At 37.8% G+C, this 24,341-nt stretch overlaps 1 protein-coding gene across 2 annotated transcripts in view; it reads left to right on the top strand.

Annotated features, from left to right (window-relative positions):
• homer3b (homer scaffold protein 3b) overlaps positions 1-24,341 on the top strand; it is a 37,260-nt gene that overhangs the window by 671 nt on the left and 12,248 nt on the right. The window contains exons 2-7 of one of the 2 annotated variants that reach the window (XM_039655708.2): positions 9,817-9,973; positions 10,083-10,214; positions 11,910-12,017; positions 15,053-15,061; positions 21,163-21,299; positions 21,928-22,084. In XM_039655708.2, coding sequence (XP_039511642.2) covers positions 9,817-9,973; positions 10,083-10,214; positions 11,910-12,017; positions 15,053-15,061; positions 21,163-21,299; positions 21,928-22,084 — 700 coding nt within the window. The remainder of the gene's footprint in view (positions 1-9,816; positions 9,974-10,082; positions 10,215-11,909; positions 12,018-15,052; positions 15,062-21,162; positions 21,300-21,927; positions 22,085-24,341) is intronic. The other variant, XM_039655709.2, reaches the window with a different exon arrangement.

Genomic DNA, 24,341 nt, shown 5'->3' with positions numbered 1-24,341 from the left:
TCTGAGTTTGCTGAAAAATGCCTAAAGCGCTAGCAATTTCACAAAATGCTGTTTACTAGTTAGGCAGCACACTGGATTTTGAGACGCAGCATCTCAGCTGTTTTATGAGAAGATTTCCTCTATTTTTTTCTCATTTTAATAGTATTTATTGTTTCATTACTGTTTAATTATGCACGAACAGACAATCTATTGACTGACTAAATTTATGCATGTGACATTATAAATGTCGTCATCTGTAGATTTTACATTTTTCTTATGAGCTTTAACTTATCGTTTAAATTAAACTGTGGGACGCCAGAAGCATCTTACCTTTTCAATATTTTTTTTATGACTGAAAAGAATAACCAGATTATTTGGGACAATTCATTAAGACACACACTGTGTGTGAATTTCTCAACAAATGGTTCAGTGTAGGGGTAAGTTAAATCTCTCACATGGTTTGTATAAAAAAAACGTTTGGAAATTGTTAATGGTCATCTAATTTATGTAAATTCCTTTGTCGACATGAAATGGGAATTCTTATCACAGCTAAATTATTCTGAATAATCTTATTGTGAACAATTAGTTCATGCATGTTTCAATTTTTTTCTTTTTTTTTTTGAAAAAAATTGAGATAATGTTTTTATTTTATTTTTTTAAATCATAATGTCTTAAATGGATCTTTCAGTGTGAGACCCGACAGTTTTCTTGTGATGCATGCCAGAAATCTCCGTTCATTCATTACATCCACACAAACAACATATTGATTTGTAGAATTAAATATATTTTACAAAAAATATATATTTTTCAAAAAATAAAGAAAAATATTTGTTTGGTAAGCCTTCCTACAATAACTTGGGGTAAGAGTGGGGTAAGATGAGCCAGTGCGCCTTACATGTTTTGACATTGCAGAAACACTACCATGAACCTTTGCTAAACTTAGTTTCAGTGAAATGTATTCATTTATTCTAATTCAGTTCCCTATCGATACAGTTCATTTGTATTGCGTCACTAGATTCGATGGGGGAAAAACTCCCTTTTCTCTGAATATTGAAGCCTTATTAAATCACGCATTGAAACTGCCCAAGTCTATTGCACTGCAGCGGATCTAGAGTTAAATACTAACAGATCCTTACTCCTCAGCCATTTGGAATGCCTGTGATTCAGGATCAACTTAGCCAAGAGCTCACTGTCTTCCAGCCAGCAAATCGCATTTCTGGGAGCAGTTCTCGATTCGGTCCAGATGCAGGCCAGGCTCACGCCAGAGCCCGTTCTGACGATTTGGCAGCTCACAGCGTTGTTCAGAGTTGGCAGCCTAATATTGCACTGCTCCCTCAGGTCATCAAATGGATCAGGGAGGACAGTCCATTTGGTGGCCCCTCTCTGGCAGAACCAGCCATAGTTGATGCAGTTGATTCACTGCTAGCAGCAGCTCCCTGGCCATCCTGTGACGTGCTGCTGCTACTGTAATTTCTACAGGAACTGATGGACACAGGACTCACCCGCTCAAAGTCTATGTGGTGGCCATAACAGCATACCACACTCTTGTGGCTGGCCAATCTCTAGGTAGGAACAATCTAGTTGTTAATTTTCTGAAGGCGGCCAGAAGGCTGAACCCGCCTCGTTCCCTTACCATTCCAACATGGGACCTCCAACATCGAAAGTCCTTAGGGCCCTCAGAAGACCCCTCTTCGAGCCACTGCTGTTGGCTGAGCTATGGCCCCTTTTGCTAGCACTAGCATCGTCAAGCGAGTGGGTGAATTGCAAGCGCTCTCTGTGAGCGCATCTTGCTTTGAGTTTAGGACTAATGACTGTAAAGTCGTTCTTATGTGCCTGAGTACTCTCTACTCCATTCAGAGCACAGGTCATTACTCTGCTCTTATCGTTTCGGAAGATGAGCAAGAATTACATTCTGCCATGTTCAGGCCTTAAAGATGAACTGAACTGAAAAAAAATGATTTTGAAAACGTGTTATGACAATTAAAAGTAAATGACACTAAACATTATAATAAAAAACATTAATATAGCAACATGACATCATGACTTTTGCGTAAACATACATGCCACTTTCGAGTCAAGTGGCGTGTCATCTCTATGCATTTTGAGCCATCTTCGTGTATGCGTGTATGTCTACGCCATTAACGTCCGAGTGATTCCGCGTGTCTGTACACGCCATCAAATGTTCGTGCGAAACAAAGCAGTATTTAGATCTACATCTGGGGAGCGATCTTTTTTTTTTTTCCTAGGATGGTAAGGGAACAGTCATAAATGCCATTAACCCCAGTGACGGTTAGGTTTAGGGACGGGGTTGAGGTAAGTCATATATTTATATATACAGTAATAACGTTAAGTCAACAGCGCTCATAAACACGCTGAAAAGCGATTATGCGTCTTGACGCCAAAAATGGAAATACGAATTGGTGTGTCACACACACGCTACTTCATGAGATCAGTCTGAATATAGCTTTTTTTAAGCAACACAAAAATTACGCTTGTTTGCGCTGGCAATTTCGATGATGTCACTGGCATAGTAGAACCCGTGAAGCTGCATAGACAACAGCTTCAGGTCCTATATACACAGACGAAAATGAGCAATTTTAACAGCATAGGTTACGCATTTGAGCCTTTGAGGGCGCTGGAGCGCCTCATAAGTAGCAGGGTATTTTACAAATTGCCAATGCCGACTTGGCTTGGCTAACTTGTTATGTCCTTTTCTCAGACTGTTTAGGTTAACAGCGTACTGGCAGTTCACTCTATGGGCGAGGGGGCATTTGGGGAGGAGGAATAGGATTCTAATCCCACCCTGTACCGTGAACTATAACTTACATCAGGGATCTTTTCCCCTCAGCCGAATATCAACGATTCGAGTAACGTCATGCGTTGAACTTGTAACTTGACTAAATAAAACATTTGATGCAGACATTATATATACATATGAACACACATATGGTGTCACACATATGAATCCCCCTTGACCTGTTGGTTTCTGTTTCTTCAACCATGTCAGCTAGCCTCAGACTATTTACAAGCTACGGCTGCTCTGCTGGTGTGGGTAGGCAATGGAGTAGCTTACCATGCCAGTGACGTAGGCGAATGTTGAAATCCAACATGGCGGCGCCTGTGGAACAAAAACAACATTTTCAACGTACCATTTTATCCCTTTAAACAAATTCTGCCATTTTAATAATTGTACCAATGAGAATAAATAAAAAACATCTGTTATCACTTTTTCTTAAATTTCAGTTCATTTCATCTTCAAGAGAATATATAAAGCGCTCTGTCCAATTTAGACAGTCAGAACTGCTCTTTGTTTGCTTAAGTTTAGAGGATGCACCAAAAGGCATCCAGTCACGAAGCAAAGATGATCCCGCTGGATAGTGGATGCCATTGCGTTGGCTTACACTTCAATGGGCCTTCAGTGACCCATCAGTGTAAAAGCAAACTCCACCTTGCATCGTATGGCCTCTTCCTGGTCGTATATCCAGTGGAGTATCCATTGGTGACATCTGTGCTGCGGTTGGCTGATCCTCACCGTCCACCTTTTCCAGGTTTTACAACTTGGATTTTCCTGCATTACATGCACGAGTCCTGTCTATTTAGGATTTGACCTCCAAGCAAGCTCAACCCACTAATTAGTTCATTCGGTGAAGAGGACCTGCACAGATGTACAGACAAACCTTTCCCTTTAGGTTTCGACCTGATGGTCTGGGGCAGAGGTGGGGGACTCGAGTCACATGACTTGACTCGAGTCTGACTCGAGTCACAATTTTCAGGACTTGTGACTTGCTTGATTAAAGTACAAAAATGACTTGACTTGACTTTGACTTGAGAACAAGTTACTTGAGACTTGACTTGACTTGAAGTGGAAGACTCGACAATGACTTGAACATATAATAAACAAACAGCAATACAGTTAATTAAAATATATATTATGACGTCAGCATCAATATATCGGCATCTGTGCCTTACGCTGCTCAATTCAAACCGCGCCAAACGGAAGTTCCGGGAGTCTCACGCATATTGATAGCGTCTCCCTGATGCCCGCAAATGAGTTAAAATCTCCCGGAATCTAGAGCGAGATACTGCGCGTATAACATACATTGCGTGCGGCGTGTGCACGGCAGAGATATGGGAAGCCAAACAAACCAAAAGTGGGACGAGACAGCGGGGCTTTACAGAGCTCGTGCCGCGCAGACATGTCATCTGCACGGTTCAATGATCCGAGCCGCGCAGCCGATTCGTCAGCGCAGCGCGGACGTGTTTCCTAGCGACACTTAATAGTCAGCGCTGTACTGACCAATTTAAAGCAACGCAAACCATATGCTACATACTACATGCAAATAAATGTACAATAAAGAAACCCCTCCTTCCTTACAAAGAATTGTTCTCTACTGAAGTTTAGGAGTTAATTATGGAGAATTCCATAATTAAAACAATCATTTGTTAATATTTATGTAAATTTAATATATAATATACATAATATTATTTAATATGTAATATTTATTAAATATAAAATATGTTAATATAACATATTACCATTTTTATTTTATATTTATTTTAAACATATTTTAAATATGTTAATATAACATATATTAACCCCCCCCTAACATTACATTCATTGAGATATACCTCCCTGAAATGAATTCTTGTAGGTTGGGATGTCTGTATATGCAGCATAGATATATACACGGCTGTGCAGCTGCAAATGCGTTTTACATATAGGTTTTAGTAAATCGAGGAAAAGGAGTTTCCGAAGACATTTGTTGGCTATGATAAGAAAAACTACTGAATTAAAAAAAAAATTGCATTTTATATTCTCATACATTTCATACATTTTATATTTTACATTTATATAAGATATTACATTTTAGATTTCATACATTTTAGACCGTTTCAATTAAATTGAATTAGACAGATTGGATTATACATCTTAGAATCGATACATCTTAGACTCTGAACGTTTTGTGTAAACAACACAATTTTTTTTTATTTTCAGATATTAATGTAGCACAGATATGCATATGATTAATATAGAAAATGTAAGATACATAATATATGTATAAAAGTTCATCTTTTCTGTGCAAAAATAAATATGTATCGAAAAAATTTACCTCTATTTATTTTAGTAGTGTGACTTGACTTTACTTGAAACTTATCTTGACTTGACTTGCTTAGGGTGAACCCTTGACTTGACTTGACTTGCTTGATTTATCTGAACTGCGACTTGAGACTTGACTCGAGACTTGATGGTTAAGACTTGAGACTTGCTTGGACTTGACCATGTGTGACTTGTCCCCACCTCTGGTCTGGGGCCTGGAACCTTTAATCTCGGGTGAGTACTGAGCCCTACTGCCTTTAAGGCTCTTATCCACAAATGTCTTAGGCTGGGGCCAAAAAGACGGTTGTTGTTCTGCAATTATAGCACGTTGTGATTGGATTGTGTTCCCGTCGTGTCTACCAATGCAATACGAGTGAACCGTATTGATTGGGAATGTACTCGGTTACAAACATAACCGAAGTTGTGTTTTCCCCTTCTATAAATTCCTTTAAGAATAGGCTGGATGCATTTTGCATGTCAAAAGATGTTATAATTATAAAGTTTGTCTGTACTAAGTAATTAATTTTATGTAATTTATTTTGGAGAAACCTCAAGTTATGAAATTAATGTGTTTTTAAAAAAAAATCAAAATGTGAATTTGAATATATGCATTTAGTTTGTATCTTTTAGAGTCTGGAATAGAGGATTGTGTAATCCTGTACCAGAAATCCTTTCAATAAACTTCAATAAACATAACGTCAGTTCCCTGAGATAACGGGAACGAGTATTGTGTAGCTGGTATTGCCGTTATGCTACACGACTTTCTTCATTGCATTCTTCGCTTCAGTTCAATCGAGTTAATCTGAATTCCATGGCAAGATATAAGCCCGTTATACTGATGCTCTGCCCATTCTTGCAGGCTGCAGTACCCGGTTCGGCGGGCTCCGCACCGGCTGGTTCGCACAGTTCTGGTGCAACGCCATAGGTTCGTGCAGATCCGCTGCACTGCTATAGGCTTGTGCAGTTTCACTGCGTGATTCAATAAACCTTCAATACTTCAATATTTTCCCCATCAGGTCTAGCGTTGCAAGACTTGTTCCCCCATCTTAGGGAACCAAGGTTATGTTAGTAACGAAGTACGTTTTATTTAATTTTACTCCACAAACTCTGTTTCGCCTGATGTTGGGAACATTATAACTTTTGTGATCAACATATTGTTTCAGAAATGCATGCAATTAAAGAGATTGAAATTTCAGTTTAATTTGGTTGGTTTTATTAAAGTTAGCTTTAAGAAATGAATATAGTCTAACTATTTGGAAAAAGGAAATTTGATTATTAAATTAGTTTAAAAAAAGGTAAATTATCTTTACAATTTTTGATTTAAAATTACTTTGCCTACTCTCATTGTACTTCTGTCTAATTTTCTCTCATCTTGAGTTCCACATAATAAAAAAAGGCTTATCTTACCCCACTCTCCTGTCTCCCCTATATTTTAGCTTTATGTGTGTGGTCAATTTGAAAATTGAGAAAATAAAATTGGATTCTTTGCTTGTCTTTGCGATGCAATCTTGTTTGACCTCATCTTGCATTTAGATAAAAATGCTTATGAAGCCCATAACGCAACGTATTCGTTTCACGCAAGTATACTGAAGGTGCATGACCGGCTGTCTTTATTGACTTGGATTTAAATACTCTGTTTTTGTGCAGGCGAGAAAAATAAACTGAGATTGGCTGTTCTCAGATGGGCTCAAAATGGCACTCTGTATTTGGCACTATTGGAGATTTCCTCATAATTGGGTCAGACGATCACATAAATAAGATGTGAAATTTTAGAACAGGGTGCGCTATTACCCAGCAGGTGATGCCTCCTTAATAGAAAGACTTGTCTCTTTCCATCCTGTTTATTGCGTGTTCTGCTGTTCCTAGTTTCAGTATTTGCAGGATATGATCAGATCTTTGATCTTAGAGGCATAAAAAAGATTATATGGAGTCTCGGGAACAATCCAGGAGGCTTAGTCTCTGTATGAAGACCTTGGCTGTGAAATTACTGTCGAAGTTGGATTGGAGATCTTTTGTATATATCATACTGTGCAACAGAAGTGCTTGGTAAACAGTTTCTGCATGGAGCACCTGCACCCCCTATTCCGGAGGTTTTCTGTCCTAGATAACCTTCCCAGAATGCCAGAGTGATTAAGCATTACCGAAATGTCTCTTTGGCCTCTGGAGGTTTAATTCAGGAAAGATTGATGGACCCAGAATTTGCTATGGACCCACAGCACTAATGACACAGGTGTGACCTTCAGCATTGTGTGGAAAGGGCTGATGTGCCAGAGCGAAGCCTGATATGAATCTGATCTCCTCAGTGTACTGATGGGTAAAATTCGATGAAAGATTACTCACTGATTTGCCATTAGAATCAGACCATGACTTTCTGGCAGTGGACTTCTGGCTGGCAGAGAGAGGGCACATCAAGAGGGCAAGACGACACATCAGAGAGCGATGTGAATCTAGTTATTTTAAAGGGTTAGTTCACCCAAAAATGAAAATTCTGTCAGTATTTACTCACCCTCATGTTGTTCCAACCCCGTAAGACCTTCGTTCATCTTCGGAACACAATTTAAGATATTTAAGATATTAAGATCACTCCTGCATACAAGTCCATAGGCTTCTTGAGGGAATGACTTGCTGGCCTCAAAGTCATTAAAGGACATCGTTAAAATAGTCCAAGTGACTACAGTGGCTCAATCTTAAGTTTATCAAACGACGAGAACACTATTTGACTTTATTTCAACTATTCGTTATTTCTCCCTCTGCGCGAGTCAGGTTACTAGTTTAATAGCGTAAGCTTCTGTTATTGTACGTCACACGCATCACACACACATGACCAGCGTCGGCCAATAGTGAGCCTACGTGTGACGTAGCTCTACGCAATCACACTATGTTAACTGACTACAGGCCCATAGAGAAGGAAATGAATAGTTAAAATAAAGTCGTTATTTTTGTTTGTTTTTGCGCACAAAAAGTATTCTCGTCATTTGATAAAGTTAAAATTGAGCCACTGTAGTCACTTGGACTAATTTAACGATGTCTTTGATGACTTTTCAATGCCAGCAAGTGTCATTCCGTCAAGAAGCCTATGGACTAGTATGCAGGAGCGATCTTAATATCTTAAATATCTTAATTTGTGTTCCGAAGATGAACAAAGGTCTTACGGGGTTGGAACAACATGAGGGTGAGTAAATACTGACAGAATTTTCATTTTTGGGTGAACTAACCCTTTAAAGGGATAGTTTACTTTATTCCCCAGAAACAAAAAAAGTGAAGATATTCGTCCATATAGTGAAAGTTGGTTGTTTAGGTAACATTTTATACATGTCTTTCTGTAACTTTTGATCAGTTTATTGCAGCGCAGTCTCATCCCAAGACGTCATATAACTGACGTCTTGGGATGTCTTTTGACCATACGTCAACATCCGCCATTTTAGGGTACCATTTAACGTCGGTTAGATGACGTTATCGGATCCTAACCCTACCCCAGGCGTAAACCTACCCCGTCACCTAACTGACGTTAAAGTTAAAGCGTCAGTTGTATGACGTCCCAGGATCGTCATGTAACTGACGTTAAAGGGTACCCTAAAATGGCGGATGTTGACGTATGGTCAAAAGACGTCCCAAGACGTCAGTTATATGACGTCTTGGAATGAGACGGTGTTATTTATTGTGCCCTTCCTAAATAGAAGTTTCGTTTCTGATTTCGTAAAAATAAATAAATAAATGAATAATAATAACCCCAAGCTTTTTACCAGTTGTGTATCTTCTTACTGTAAACATTTTTTTGAGGTATTGGTTTCCAAAATCCATAAGAACACAATTCATAAGACGTGAATCAAAAGTACTGAACTCAAACGCCACTTTTTATGGATGTTCGGTTTAATGTGCAATGCATAAGATTTATATAAGGAAATACGGTTCTTTTATACGTTCTATTCATCAAATAATCCACAAAATCTCAAGCAGCACAACTGTTTTGAACATTGGTAATAAGAAGAAAAATGTTTCTAGAGCAATAAATCAGCTTATTAGAATGATTTTGAAAAGGATCATGTGACACTGAGCCTCAGCTTTACCATTACAGGAATGAAATAGAAAACGGTTATTTTAATTGCAATAGTATTTAACAATTACTCACAATAACTGTTTTTATTATTTGTTCTCAAATAAATGCAGTCTTGGTGAGCATAAGAGCCTTCTTTCAAAAACATCCAAAAATATTAATAACCCAAACTTTTTAAAGGTAGTTAATTTCATATATTGTGTTTGGTTTGGAGTGAATTGTAAAAATTGCTGGATTACTCTGGATTACATATCGTGGTAAGTAGTCCTTCAGCAGACACTTCTATTGATGTGTTCAAGGGCATAATGCTGATCTCCAGCAACCATCTGGTTAGCAGACTCAAGTTTGATCCACTATTCTATACTTCTTGTTCCTCTATCTATATCAGTGTTGAACAGTCTTAGCCATTCTCACAGGACAGAAATAAATCTTTGATTTAATCCATCCATAATCATCTCGCGTTGATTTGATGAAAAGATGATGTGGCGATGTTCATAATCAGGTCTGGTCACAGATCACTCTCTGGCGATGTTCATAATAATCAGATCTGGCTTTGATGTCCCGCTCTTGACCTTGCATTAGGTGCTTCTCAGTCCAAGTGCTGCTGTTTTTGTGATCGCACCTCTCATATAATATCGACCTACATCAATAAAGATGGCATCCTAATGTTTTTTCCTCCTCATAGTGAGCAGCCACTCTTCAGCATGAAGGCACACGTCTTCCAAATTGACCCGGACACTAAACGAAATTGGATTCCGGCCAGCAAACACGCCGTCACAGTCTCCTTCTTCTATGATGCTGGAAGGAGTGTGTATCGCATCATCAGCGTAGGAGGCACTAAGGTGAGAGACCTCGGCTACCAGGGATCCAATTATCAATAAGAAAATTACAGTTTTGTTATTTGCACCTTGATTTTATTCATCAAAATTTTTGATATTTGCTCTACTACAGGCGATTATCAACAGCACCATCACACCTAATATGACTTTCACGAAAACGTCACAGAAGTTTGGCCAGTGGGCGGACAGCAGGGCGAACACAGTGTATGGCCTTGGGTTTGCCACAGAGCAGCAGCTTCAGCAGGTAAATGCATTTTGTAGAAGTTAATGTCAACTAATGCAGTTAACAAATTGTAAAGAGTTACCAAAAATCTATTTTTAGCTCACCTGAATGGGCCCTATTAAGCAAAATGCAGAGCCATGCACGATGCAAGTGTTTTTTGCTAGTTTCAGCCCAACGCAGTTCTCGTTTTCACATCCTCCGCGTGTGTGTTGTTTAAATAGCAAATTTATTTGCGCCCATTTTTTTGCCCATGGCCGTGCTGGTCTGAAACGAGGTGTGTTCAGGCGCATTGTTGGTGCATCATTATTTTGAGGCAACTGAAATAGACTCGACCAGATTTTTGTTGGTCAATGGTGCAATATCTTTTTTTTTATTTAAAGAGTGCGTTAGTAATGTGCGCTTATAGGCGGATCCTCTGCTTATTGCACACACAGGGATGCGCAGTAGTACACAAACATGCCAAATATTAAAAATAAAAGGATTACAGTGTAAAAGATTATTATTGTATACATAAAGAATCCTTGTCCTGGTAGATGGTCTGCTTGTGCGCTTCAACCTCTCGCATGAGCAGACCGATTACTCTCTGGAGGCGCGTCTTTTTGCTTGCAAACTGGCGAATCCGTCATGGCGTGAGCGCAAATGTTTTTTAAAGGAAATGGGAAATTACACTGATTGTTTTTGTTGTTTTTTTCACGCTGCGCCCAAAACACACCCATTACGCATTAAGAGAATAAGGACAAGCCTTTTAGACCATGCGCTGGGCGCACTGAGCATTTTACCTGTTGTTAAAATAGGGCCCAATGATGTCTTTAGTCTGGAATATTTGACCCAAGTGCTGTGATTGACCAATCAGAGTTAAAGGATTAGTTCACTTTTGAAAAAACTTTTGCTGATAATTTACTCACCCCCATGTCATCCAAGATGTCCATGTCTTTCTTTCCTCAGTCGAAAAGAAATTAAGGTTTTTGATGAAAACATTCCAGGATTTTTCTCCTTATAATGGACTTCAATGGGAACCAGGTCCAACCGACAGTTATAACTGTTTCAGATGCAGCTTCAAATGTCTTTAAACGACACCAGACGATGAATAAGGGTCTTATCATGCGAAATGATCGGTTATTTCAAAACTTATTCCAAAAATGTAACTTTTCTAAGGACAATTGCTAGCCTTTCTCCATTCTGTGAGGCGCGCTTGCAACGTCACGTAATACGTAATTACGTTCAAAAGGTCACGGGCGACGTAGCCAGAAGTACAGAGTCAGTGTGTTTACAAGTTGAACGCATAGGTTGAACGTGAAAACTAACTCAAACGCCGTTTACAAAAAAGGAATTAAAAGGTAAAACAACGATGTCGGACGATTTTGATTCTGTACTTCCGGCTACGTCGCCCGTGACCATTGATAGTTATTTCTTATCAACTATGTAACATAAGTGACAGTTTAAAAGAGATTCAGAGAACGTTTTGGGGTGTACATACATTTATGACTGTGTACTATTGTCTTTTTACTGCTGCTTTACAGCCAAATTGACTCGTTATTTTTCTGTTAACTACTGTAAAGCAGCTTTGAAACAATCTATATTATATAAAACGCTATATAATTAAAGGCGACTTGACCTAACTTCACAATATAGAATGGCCTCTTTTAACTTATTGCTAAATATTCTCAAAAAATGTCACTGAAACTTATAATCATGTCACTGTAATTGTCTGTGCAGTTCTCAGAGCAGTTTAAAGAGTTTAAGGAGGCTGCTCGTCTCGTCCGGGATAAATCACAGGAGAAGTTTGAGCTGTTGAGTCCTGGCCTAAACATCTCTGCTCCACAGGTAAACTCAATAACTTGAACCTTTTAGAAGTGTGACTGAAAAAGACACAGTAGCATAACGTAATGATTAAAATTTAGACGTGTAATAACTCATGTCATACTTTCTCAGCTGCTCGATTCAGATAACGTGCCAGAGCATTTCATTCCATCCCATTAACCGCTCTAACAATAGCACAGAGGATCGACTGGCCTTTAGTGATATGATCCCTAATGCGGCCATCACAATTTTAATATCAGTCACATAAGAGAAGTGTTTCACTATGTTTATTGTTTCATTTGAATTCTTAGTAAGTGTGACTCACAAAGATTGTCCTCGCATGGCAGGAGGTAACACTGGTTGTAGCCAGTGTGAAGTTATGTAACTCTGCGCGGTCACCCGGGGAGTTCAAATGCCCTGTTCATTTTGCTTTACAGTTGGCTGACCTTTTTCATTCACCATTTGTGGACACACTCAGCTCTTAATTATCATGACCATTACACTAATTTATAGCAGCGAGAGAGTATATCAAAGTCTACCTACACATACAATTAGAATGGAGTTTATATAATATTTATTAAACCACTCAATCCAGTTTGACTGGTTTGCCATGGCAAATTTAGTCAAGACATGTTCTCGTAATATTTCACCCCAAACCAATAGTAAAATAGTATTATATTACATTAAATTAAATGTACTGTATACATTATTTAGTTATGCTGTAAAAGGGGTATTGAACTATACTGAATAATGATTTTTTTTATTCATTTATAATGTTATCTGAGGTCCACTAATAATGTTATCTAAATTTTAAGATAAAACAATCATCCTAATTTAAAAGTAAGCTATTTTCTATCCTGTTTTTGACCCTCTCTTTCGAACACTCGATTTAGGCGGGCCGCATTCAAGACTTAGTAAAAATAGTTGGGTAACAACATAGTTTTGCATATTAAAATAAGTACTTTGAGTTATCACAGTTATAATTGACAAACAATGACTCATTCATATAAATGGCACTTTTTGATAAAGTGAAAAAATTATAAATTGTAATGTTGTGTTTTAATTAAAATGAAACCTGTTGTAATGTCTTACTGTTGAAAAACAGAAGATGTCACTCACTGAATCTTACAGAGAATTGCTTAGATCCAAACGATAGCAAAAGCAACATTCCTTATGTGCTTTCTTCCATATCTGATATTCCAACGCTTTAACCCGACAAATGCCGAAGCAAAGGAAAGAGCAGAATATCACTAATATAACTTGCATATACTGTAACTATTCAGTTTGACTGTGGTGCTACAGTGTAGATTCTCAGTACATATCAAACGATCTGTATCATACAAAGCCATGGTAGAAACACTGTTGGACATTAAAGGGGAAATGAAGCAGTGAATCAAGTTTACATGATTTACAAGATGGATTTCCAATATAATCAACAATTATATAAGAAACATAACAAATGTAAACATTTAGAAGAAAAAATGAAAAAACTTTATCTTTCGCCGCCAGGGCGCCGCCATTGTGCAGGTGACGTCACAGGGTTGGTTGGCTCAAGTTTAACAGGCTCTGGGCATTGAAAATCGCGACATCAAACTGTGTTTACACCAGTGTTTTTGACCGCGAACGACTAATGTTAGGTACAGATATTAGACAAAAAGACGATGGCTAATGTTATATGTTGACAAACTGCACATAGAAACATTGTTCGCGATGTCTGCCGTCATATTCCCGTCTCGTCAATAACATATATATATGATGACGTGCATCACCTCAGATGAGCAGCTGAGCTGAGCCCCTTAATCAAGCCAGCGCCGCAATCTATCGCAAATCAAAGTGAAAGTAAGTCGCAGACGCTTAACACTACCATCTTCATTAAAAGTAAAGAAATGAAATGATCTTACCAGGCCTGTTGCTGATCTCTCTTATTGCTGTCTTTGCTGATTTTTTTCTAAAATTTTTTCTAAAATTAAAATTTTGGTGTTCAACTTTGCGTTGTAAAAATACAACAACTGTTAATTTTTCGCTTTGCAATTACGGGTTAAATAAGGAAAAACGAATAGACACAAAATTACACTGACCGTTTGAATACAATACGAGATGGAGTTCTTTATTAAATTCATAAAATAAACAATAATTACAGGAATACTGGATTCTAAACCGAAATGCCACAATCAAGACTTCAGAGCGGAAGTGAGGGAGAAACAGACAGGAACTCCTTTAATATTTTTACATTTTTTTTCATTTAAACCGTTTTCTATCAAACGATACCTACCTTTTGACTCTCCTTGCTATTGTTTTGGAGTTATGAGTTTTACCTTTGTGTATGTAAAAATGCCTGAAAAAAAGTCTAGATAAACATTATGGTAATGAGTATTATTTGGAAAATATGCTTCATTTTCATTAAAATTACCTCAAAATCCAAAATATCTTAATAGTACTGCAGCATGCTTTGTGTTGTGTGCCCATATACAGCATTCTGTAGTGGTTTAATGGCCCTGACAGGCTTTTATCCCATAAGCTCTTTTGCGTTGAAACATGCCTCTGTAGAGTGTATGAAACAGACCGCTGACAGAGAGATATTCATTATTTAATCAAACCTGAGTGTTTAGAGTTCAAAACAGCAACAGTGTGAGCTGAATAATGTTGCCCTTATTAATTAATAAAGTGATTTTTCGGGGGGCTGCATTAGACCAGGGGTGATGGGGTGAAAGATGGAAGAGTATAAATAAGTCAAACACAGAGATGTGCTCTTTGATTTCTGAATCTCTATGTGTGTGTCTGCTTCTAACAGCTTTCTGGCCAAGTCCAGTATTCTGTTTATATAATGGCTCATACGTTATTGAATTCATACTGTTCGTGCTCATACTGTTTTGAATCTTTTGCAAGAAAGTGTGTGTCCTTACCCATGCTAAACTTGGCACAATTATGTTTTTGTTCAAATTGTTAAGCATCACCTGTGTACATTCAGCTCACTTACTAAATGATATGTTAATCAATGAAATGCTTCTATCATCTTTCTCTCCATGTCTCTTCTGTTATGGTGGGATTGTCTCTATCAGCTGTCTCAGGTAAGCTGTCAAACTACCATCTGCATCTGTTACCACATACAATGACACACCTGTGTCCCCAGTGCAGCTGACACACCACCGCACATTCATTCCGCTCTTATGATAGAGGTCCTCAAACCCCTCAGGAACCTCTGGTTATGAAACCCTGCCATGCAAGATGGCATATGGTGCGTTCTAGTCATGTTGGAAAGATCGATTTTATGAGCTGAATGCACATAAATGGCAAAATGTTGACAATATGAGTTGGGAAGCTTAGGATTTTCTTAAAGCACAGGGGCCTGATGTATAAACGTTGCGGACGCACAAAATGGGCATAGAAATATGCGTACGCATTTTTCCACGCGCACATCGGGATTTATAAAAATAAACTTGGCGTAAATAAGTGTGTACCGTAAGGATGCTCTTGACCGTGCGTACGCACTCTTTTAGAAGAGTATGGGTTTTGGCGACACCGATGGTGAGCTGGAGTCAAATGTCTTTTTGCTCACTATTAGACAGAGAATCTAAAGAAAATTATACATCTACAGAAATATAATTCAAATATAATTTCACAAACCAATCATCACTTGAAGCAAACATCCATCCCTTCTTAAATGACCGCGCCACCACGCGCGTTGGGTCGTTTGGTGAAACTGACACACATATAGACGAATCCGACGAGCGTTCTGTGTAGGCTGCCATCTTGTGGCGACGCCATTACTGAGCTGTTACACAGGCATATAGACATATGCACCGGTATGTAAACAAACCGCGGTGATAACGCGAACTCACCCTCGATGACAGCTACAGCCAGGCAGAATGACTTGTTGGTTTGATCTGTGACTGCAGTGGCCTCCAGTCACAGATGAAGGTACAAACGATCTTACAGATTAACGTTATTTATGAAAATAGCTTGGCAAGCTAGCTAGGCTAACGTTTGCTAACGAGGAAACTATAAAAAGATCTGTCCATTTGGCAACAATAAATAAATAAATGAATGAAATCAAATAAACAAATTCATGTTTTTCATTTGTGTCCATTATTTATCTCATTTTCACATTGCAACAGGCAAGGGTAAGGTAACGTTACAGCTAGAAAGTATACATAATATCGACCAATTAGTGTTTTTAAACCATGGAAAGAGGTCAATATAACAGCGGGAGAACAATTATGTCACATAACGTTACATTTAGCTCAGGAAAGCCATTTAATGACCATAGCATGTTAATTTAATAGAAAAAATAGCAAAAGAGGAGATTTTGCTGATCACTATATCACATATTTATTATATTTTTTTTACTTATGTCATTAAATAATTGTTATTATACGCGAATGTCCACGTCTTGTACTCGCCCAGGAAATCTGTAAACCGTACGGCACCAGACAGGGGCAGTCGACCCGGGGTATTCACAGTGTTTTCTCTTCAAAATTGAAATTTTACTGCCACCATTGAAACAATTTATAACGGAAACTGTTTACCCACTCGACATTATACAAGGGGTAACGTTGTAACGTTAGTGTCAGTCGTAAATCGCGGGCTGTTTATTCCAGTGGACGCAAGTTGCAACTAAAACAATAGGAGGCAATGGCGCAACGCTACCCAGCAACAGCTCAGTAATGGCGCTCCGCTTACTTCCGGTAGTTTCGCCGGATTCGTCTATAGCCTATAATCTAACGGCAGATTAAGTAAAAAATCTTCATTATGAGTCCAAATCATTAATACAGTCCATATTCACAATAACAGTTTAAATAAATAAGAGAATGGTTTAAACTATGTTTTACTTCTGATATAAACAAAAAGATTGAGAAACTTTCTCTGAAATGTATTTAACACTATTTGATTTATTCATTCAAAAACAAGGCAAGGATATAGGCTATTAAAAAATATATATATATATGTTTGTAATAATGTGACGGCACATCCGCATTTCATATTTTCCTAAACTTGGTATCACGTGGATGAATAATCATATGCAAATGATATGCAGATGAGGATATGCATAGTAAAACTAGGCGTTGTTATCTCCATATATGGTTATTTTGGGGAGGAGACGCACGTGCGCACAATCTCCCGCTGACTAGGATTTATAAAGTGAATTTTGCGCAGGTTCTGGCGTACGAACGGTTTTATAAATCTGAAAACTTTTGTGCGTACGTAAATTCTGCCTTATGTGCGTACGCACACTTTAAAGATGAAATCTACGCAAGGTTTTATACATGAGGCCCCAGATGTTTGGGCGTGTTGAGGGCGTGTCAGTGAGAAACATTAGAATAGCATTGTAATATAACAATATAATATAAAATTTTGTTCTTTTATTTTCTAGAATTGTAGAGATTAATTATAGAGATAGAATAGAATTAAAAACCACATTTGTGTGGCGTTAATCATGAGAAGGTTCAAACAAACTTCCCGAATACAAACTTCCCAGGAGGCACCAATATTCCTGTTTTTGAACTCAATCTGTACAGAAGTAATTTTTCCAAATCTTATAATATCAAAATTGGAGTTGTGTGGCTTTTAGTGCATGTGTGTCAGCTTTGGTGGCATCTGCAAATGCACTTATAAAGGTTGATGAAAATATGTCTCTTTTTTTTTTTACAGAGAAAATGTACTGTAAATCTAAATTAAATCATCTTAATGACATCATCTTGAACTCAGGGGCGTGCCCAAATTTGTGACCAATCAAATGGTGTTATTGTTTTTGTTAATTAAGTAAAGCTGAAATAAAATGTTAGATGGGAAAAACTTGAATTTAGAAAACTTAAAGATGTTTCTTCAGCAACTAATTTATAATAAGTTAAAGGTGCTCTAAGCGATGTCACACGTTTTAGGCCCAAACATTTTTTGTCACATACAGCAAACATCTCCTCACTATCCGGTAGCTGCTTGTCCCATAAACACACTGTAAAAAACGCGGTCTATGGAGACAAACCAGGCTCCACAAATGGCAACAAAAACAAACTGCGGCAACCCGCTCCACGAAACATAACAAACTCTTCCAGCCAATAACTGACAAGATGGCCATGGGGGTGGGGTCTGGGGGGTCAGTGCACGGATGAGGAGGAGGGAGGGTCTATCTAGCCTCCGTTTTGTTTGAAAATACTTCAAACGTTAACAGGAAGTCACGTCACCCGACATCGCTTAGAGCACCTTTAAAGTACTAATACTAAAACTAAAACAAAATAAATGTAAAACTAAATAGAAAAAAAATTAAATAAATAAATTAAAAGTCCTACACGTCCTGCTCGAATGGATCTTTAGATGGTGGTGGTTTAAAAATATGGCTCATGATAAGAGGAATACGCTGAAAATATGTGATCCTCATTAAAAATGTAGAAATGTGCAAGATACATTATTGAAGGAGTCGAGCACCCGAGCCTTTGACTATGTAGGGGAGTTGTCATGTCTGATTCCTCTCGCTCTTCCTTTAAATATATTAAACACACAGAGAGCTCTATCTCAAGCTCCCTACGCCTGCCATGAACCGCTATAGAGAAGGCAAACAAGTCAACGGCCTGAGTGGTCGGATTAGAAATAGAACATCTTCCTTTGGGGAATGCATCTGCGATTGTTGAATTATACAAGCTTTTCTGAGAGCGAGCATGCATTGCTCCACACAAACACTGCACATGTTTGAAAAACCAAGGCTGTTATACAGTGTAGGCAAAATAGCCGTACTGTTCTGGTTTTCTCAAATTAACATGAACAGAAGGTTGAAATAAACCAATGTCCTTACAAATTTGAATCAAAGATCAATGGGATATGTTGCCTCAGGCCCTGTTTAGTCACATGTGCAGACTGTGTTTTTTTTGCTTCGAACAAATACACTCAGAATGTGTTGTGCTAGTTATTTTTTGAGTTATGTAACTTGCCATAGGATTGAACATATGAGCTCACTGGGTCTGTCGTTCATTATAATGTTGACATTCCCTATAAAGCACCAAATCAATGGAGGCATTTAAAGGTGAACTCTGGCGCAAAATGAACCTTTGGTCTAATAAAACATTGGTACCTAGTCGACCGTTCTCTGAGATTTGTTTTCATGATAATCGAATGTAAAGATTTTTATCTCTAAATACTGTTTAGCGTATAATGCTAGTAATGGGGGCAAATAAGTAAAAAGAATTTGCTAGTTTATACCACTAACAAGGCTCAAAATAGCCCCACACTAACACAGTAACATAATGAGGGTTCCTACATGCAAAACGAAGCATTGAGAACTTTGTAAGTGTACAGACCGTTTAATAAGAAGATATTTTATAAAGACAGTCCACTTCTTGTATACAGGCGAACCACAAACGCTGTTCATACAGTTCAGAATTTTGCTGAACTTCATACAGTTCAGCTCACTTAGCACGTCGTTCGTGGTTCGACTAGTCGAGACTGTTTTCCAAAGATGTCGCCGTCTATATACACGAAGTGAATTGTCTTCATAAAATAGGGCTGTTGGAACGAATTCCGAAATTTGAATATAATTTGAATATTTAAAAAAACAATACTATTCGAATGCTGAAGTTACTATTCAAATATTGCTTTTATATATATTTAAAAAAAGATATATCTATATATGCAATACGTGGCTTACACGCATTTGAAAATGAAATGCTTTTGTTTTGTCTAATGAACAGTAAAGTTTTTGAGTCGTAACACAATTGTGCACGTTATCCAAGCTGTTAGGCAATATTAGGGTTTCCCATACAGACATCCGGGAAGATCTGGGAGGCTCCCGCGTATTGATGGTGTCTCCCTGATGCCTGCAAATTAGTTAAAATCTCCCGGAATCTAGAGCGAGAAAGAACATACTGCGGCGCGTGCATGGCAGAGAGGGAGAGAACGAGACCTTGCGAGTGCCGCGCGAAAGCCAGTCCCGCACGCTCTCCCTTTGCAGACTGATCTCACGAAATGGCTCAAAATGCGTATAGATAACATGCCACTTGACTTGAAAATGGCGTGTAGGTTGACGCAAAAGTCTTGATCTTGTTGCCCTTTGGAACACTGCTGCACAAATCACTCCAACGCAGCGCTGTCAATGTCGGAGAACCAGCTTTAAAAAAGTTATTAGCCAGCATGCAAGGAGCCTATCTAAGCTATCTAAGGTGAGCTAAGTTATTATTAGACTACAGCTGTATTTTCGAGGTTAGCAGGCTGTATAGCTGGTAGTTAATATCGATGGACACGAGTTGTTCCGCTTTTTTATTGTTAATAAGAAAGCGATCTAAATGTTTATTGTATTAATGTTAGATGTCCCTCTAGTGGGCAGAACGTGTAACAACAACCACAGGATATAGTGGCAATGGCGATCCATAAGAATGTGTAATGTCGTAAATATTAATAATAGAATGAATTTGAGCATTTAATATTCAAATATTATTCGAATATTACATAAAATATGGAATGGAATTTGAATAGTATTGTAGAGGAATATTGACAGCCCTATCATAAAATATCTTCTTATTAAACGGTCTGTACTCTTACAAAGTTCTCAATGCTTCGTTTTGCATGTAGGGACACTCATTATGTTACTGTATAAGTGTGGGGCTATTTTGAGCCTTGTTAGTGGTATAAACTAGTGATTTCTTTTTACTTATTATATGCCCCCATATACTAGCATTATACGCTAAACACTTTTTAGATATTAAACTCTTTACATTCGATTATCATGAAAACAAATCTCAGAGAACGGTCGACCAGGTACCAATATGTAATTAGACCAAAGGTTCATTTTGCGCTGGAGTTCTCCTTTAAGAGGAGAGATTTCATAAATACTGCATATAGCTTGTGAATATGCTCATTTATATTGCAAAAAGCTGAGTTTTCAGCATCGTTACTCCAGTCTTCAGTGTCACATGATCCTTCAGAAATCATTCTAATATGCTGATTTTGTTTTTATTTTGTATTGCTTAATATTTTTGTGGAAATTCATTGATGTTTTAGTTCAAACAAACAATTTATTGGAACGATTATTTTTTGTAACAGTGTAAAAGTCTTTACTATCACTTTTTAAAAAGGTTTAATGTGTCCCTGGTAAATACAAATATGAATTAAAAACATTCTTTCATTTTGATTTAATATTTAGAGATTTTATATATTGCTTTTATTGCCTGTCATGTGTCTATTACAGGCGCTGTCTGTGGACCGCCAGTCTCCTCCGCTGCTTGGTGTCAATGGCTCTAGTGAGGACAAGTTGTTTCGCAGCAAGAGTGCTGACATGGAGCAGTGCATGGAAAAAGAACAGATGAGGAAGATGCTTTCCGAGGGGTAAAATATACAAATATACAAAATCTCTCATGACACTTTCTTTTACTCTCACTTGTCTCCTGTTTGTAATGTCTAATTGCAACATTAATTGAGGGTCAAACTTTAAAATGTATCTATTTTGACATTTTAATTTGCCTCTTATTTTGTAATGGGGAAGAGTATCTTCACATGTTTGTTTCTCTTTATATACTGTATAACCACAACCGTCTCACTCAGATGCACTAAAATCTAATCAATCCGCCTGATGTACTCTTCCTCCTCAGTGGTTTTCTGGGGTAATTGTCACTGAGTTTACCATCAAACGTTTTACAGATTCAAGCATGAATCACTTCATCATACAATTACAACACTGAATATGCTGATGTTGAAAACATCCCAAAGCCACAGATTCAGGAAGTCAACCTGCAAAATAAGATGATTCTCCTTTAAATCTAAAATCGGACAGGGGTTATTAGTAATATTTTAAAATACAAAGGTGACCCAAAAGAAATGACATTTCAAAACTCAGCCATGTGTGCAATGTTTACTATCTATTGCCATTGGAGTAAAATTCTTTGAAATTTGTCTTTGCCTCAGGTTTCAGAAGGAAAGACTTAGTAACTGAACCCAGATGTTGGTTTGTTCTCAGGTCGATATGTGAGAGGACCTCAGAAGCAGAGTTGTTTTCTCTTCGGGACAGCAACGCTAAGCTTGTAGCTGCTCTTCATGAAGCTAACAGCAACATTGAACATTGGAAAACACAATTAGCCGAGTATCAGGAAGAAACCGATCGCCTCCGAGAGCAGGTGAGGAAAAGGAATAGTTCACCCAAAAATGAAAGTTTACTGATTTACTCGCCCAAAGGCCGAGTGCAAGTGGAATGCAAGTGCCCAATGTAGACCATTTTGACAGTCCAAAATTCATGTTTAATAAGTTTATTAAAATTATATTAAAGGGATACTCCACTTTTTTTGGGATATAGGCTCATTTTACAACTCCCCCAGAGTTAAACAGTCGAGTTTTACCATTTTCGAATCAATTAAACCGATTTTCTGATATTTAGAAGAATATCAGTAAACAGACAGTTTCTGGTCTCATTGACTTCCATAGTAGGGAAAAAAATATACTATGGAAGTCAATGAGACCAGAAACTGTCTGTTTACTGATATTCTTCTAAACATCAGGAAATCAGCTGAATGGATTCGAAAACGGTAAAACCCAACTGTTTAAATCTGGGGGAGTTGTAAAATGAGCCTATTTCCAAAAATAGTGAAGTATCCCTTGAAGTTTAAAGCGAAATCAGTCATTTTCAGAAAAAAAGCCATCACAACTTCACTTGTCAAAAAATATCTTAAGCACACTCAAGGGCTGTTCTCACAAAACACGTGTTTCCATTCGAGTGCACTACTTTTCCATTATTTTTTATGTAAACCGCGCTAGATGGACGTGTATGTCCGCATGTACGTCTTTTGCAGCGTCTTGCGAATGTCACCAAAAATGTATTTCAGGATAACAATATATATATAGTTATTCTATTTTTGTTTTATAAAAAAAACAAAGAAGCAAACTACAAACAATAGGAGGACATATAAAAAACAACAAAGCAAACTTAAAAAAAAATAGGACAAATATGTTATGATACAAATTAAATAAAGTATGTTTTTCAGGTACAGTTGGATTATTTTAACATGTACATTTACTTAACATCTTTTGTTGTTTGATTAACATTGACACAGACAGCTATTTTAGGCTGCTGTCCCTTTAAGACCAAATGCTTAGATCCAAACTGACACGCTTTTACCAAGCTGTTTACATTCACTTAAGCTATAACTGACTGTATTTACGTGAGATACTCCACATGATGAGCATTTTGACAACTGTGTCTGAATTTGACCATTCAGGCGCAAAGAGAACTGAATTCAGGATTGTGCGCTGTGCGTCATTCAGTACGATACTACATTGAGTTCTTTTTTTCTGCGCATAAAATTTTTAATAAACTCTTTCTGAAGATCTTGGTTAAGTTTGTCATCTTTCGCATTAGACTTGATCTCCTCCGTGCCGTCTAATATCCCACCTTCAATAACTGCAAGTTAAGCGATAATGAATTGTGATTGGATGGTACTTTTGTTCTGCAAAATATACTATAATGAGATTGGCTACCTTTTGGTTAGGGTGTATTTGCGTGACAGAAGACTACTACTCGCTTTTATGATTATCTAGCAAAGACATTTTAGGAAAGAAGAAATACGTGACAAAACATGATTTTTTTTTTTTTAAATGGACACTAAAAATGGAGCTAAAATGCAAACTGTCCCTGGGAAAATAGGATGTATGCTACATTTCATAATTTTTCTAACCCTAGTGTCATCCAAACCTGAATGACTTATTTAATCTGCAGAACTCAAGAAGAAATTGGGTTTTTTTAAGTCAGTGGGGTTCAATGCTTTTTGGACCCCATTGACTTCCATAATGCTGGACATTTTTCTTATTTTCTGTTCCACAGAAGAAAGAATGTCATACAGGTTTGGAACTGTATTGATTGTGTCAATTAAATGTTCATAAGAGTTAGAGGAGGTTTTACCACACTGCTGCTTTTTGAGGACCACATACTGTAAGAAAAACGTCCACATTTAAAGACACTCTCATGTGCAAACAATTTGTTTTAACAGTAGCTCGAGCAAACTGAATATTTTCCCTCAGGCAGTCTTTGGCAGCGTTTTTACACAATCATACATAAATGATTCCACAACACTTTGTAGGTCTACTGAAGCAAACATCAACCAGGTGACGTATATAGTACAGGTCTTCAGAGAGCGTGCGGAGGGATATTTTTAGGAAAAGACAATACGCATTCATTGCCCGGAACAGAGAGAAGACAAATGACCGTGGGGAAAATGAGAGCGCTAAGTTTCTCCCTAACACAAACAGAAAAAAAACAGAGTTGTGACAGTGCTAAAAGCTCCAGTGCAGTCATGGCCTGCTTTACTTTCCCTCAGGGGTGAGCATGAGTTCACTGTTTCCTGTGAATTATTACGACCTCTGAAGAAAAGACGCTCAGTCACA

Source organism: Pimephales promelas, chromosome 21 (assembly GCF_988280905.1).
Source record: "Pimephales promelas chromosome 21, fPimPro1.hap1.1, whole genome shotgun sequence".
In the NCBI taxonomy this organism is placed as follows: domain Eukaryota; kingdom Metazoa; phylum Chordata; class Actinopteri; order Cypriniformes; family Leuciscidae; genus Pimephales; species Pimephales promelas.
This window is presented reverse-complemented; position numbering and strand designations above follow the sequence as displayed.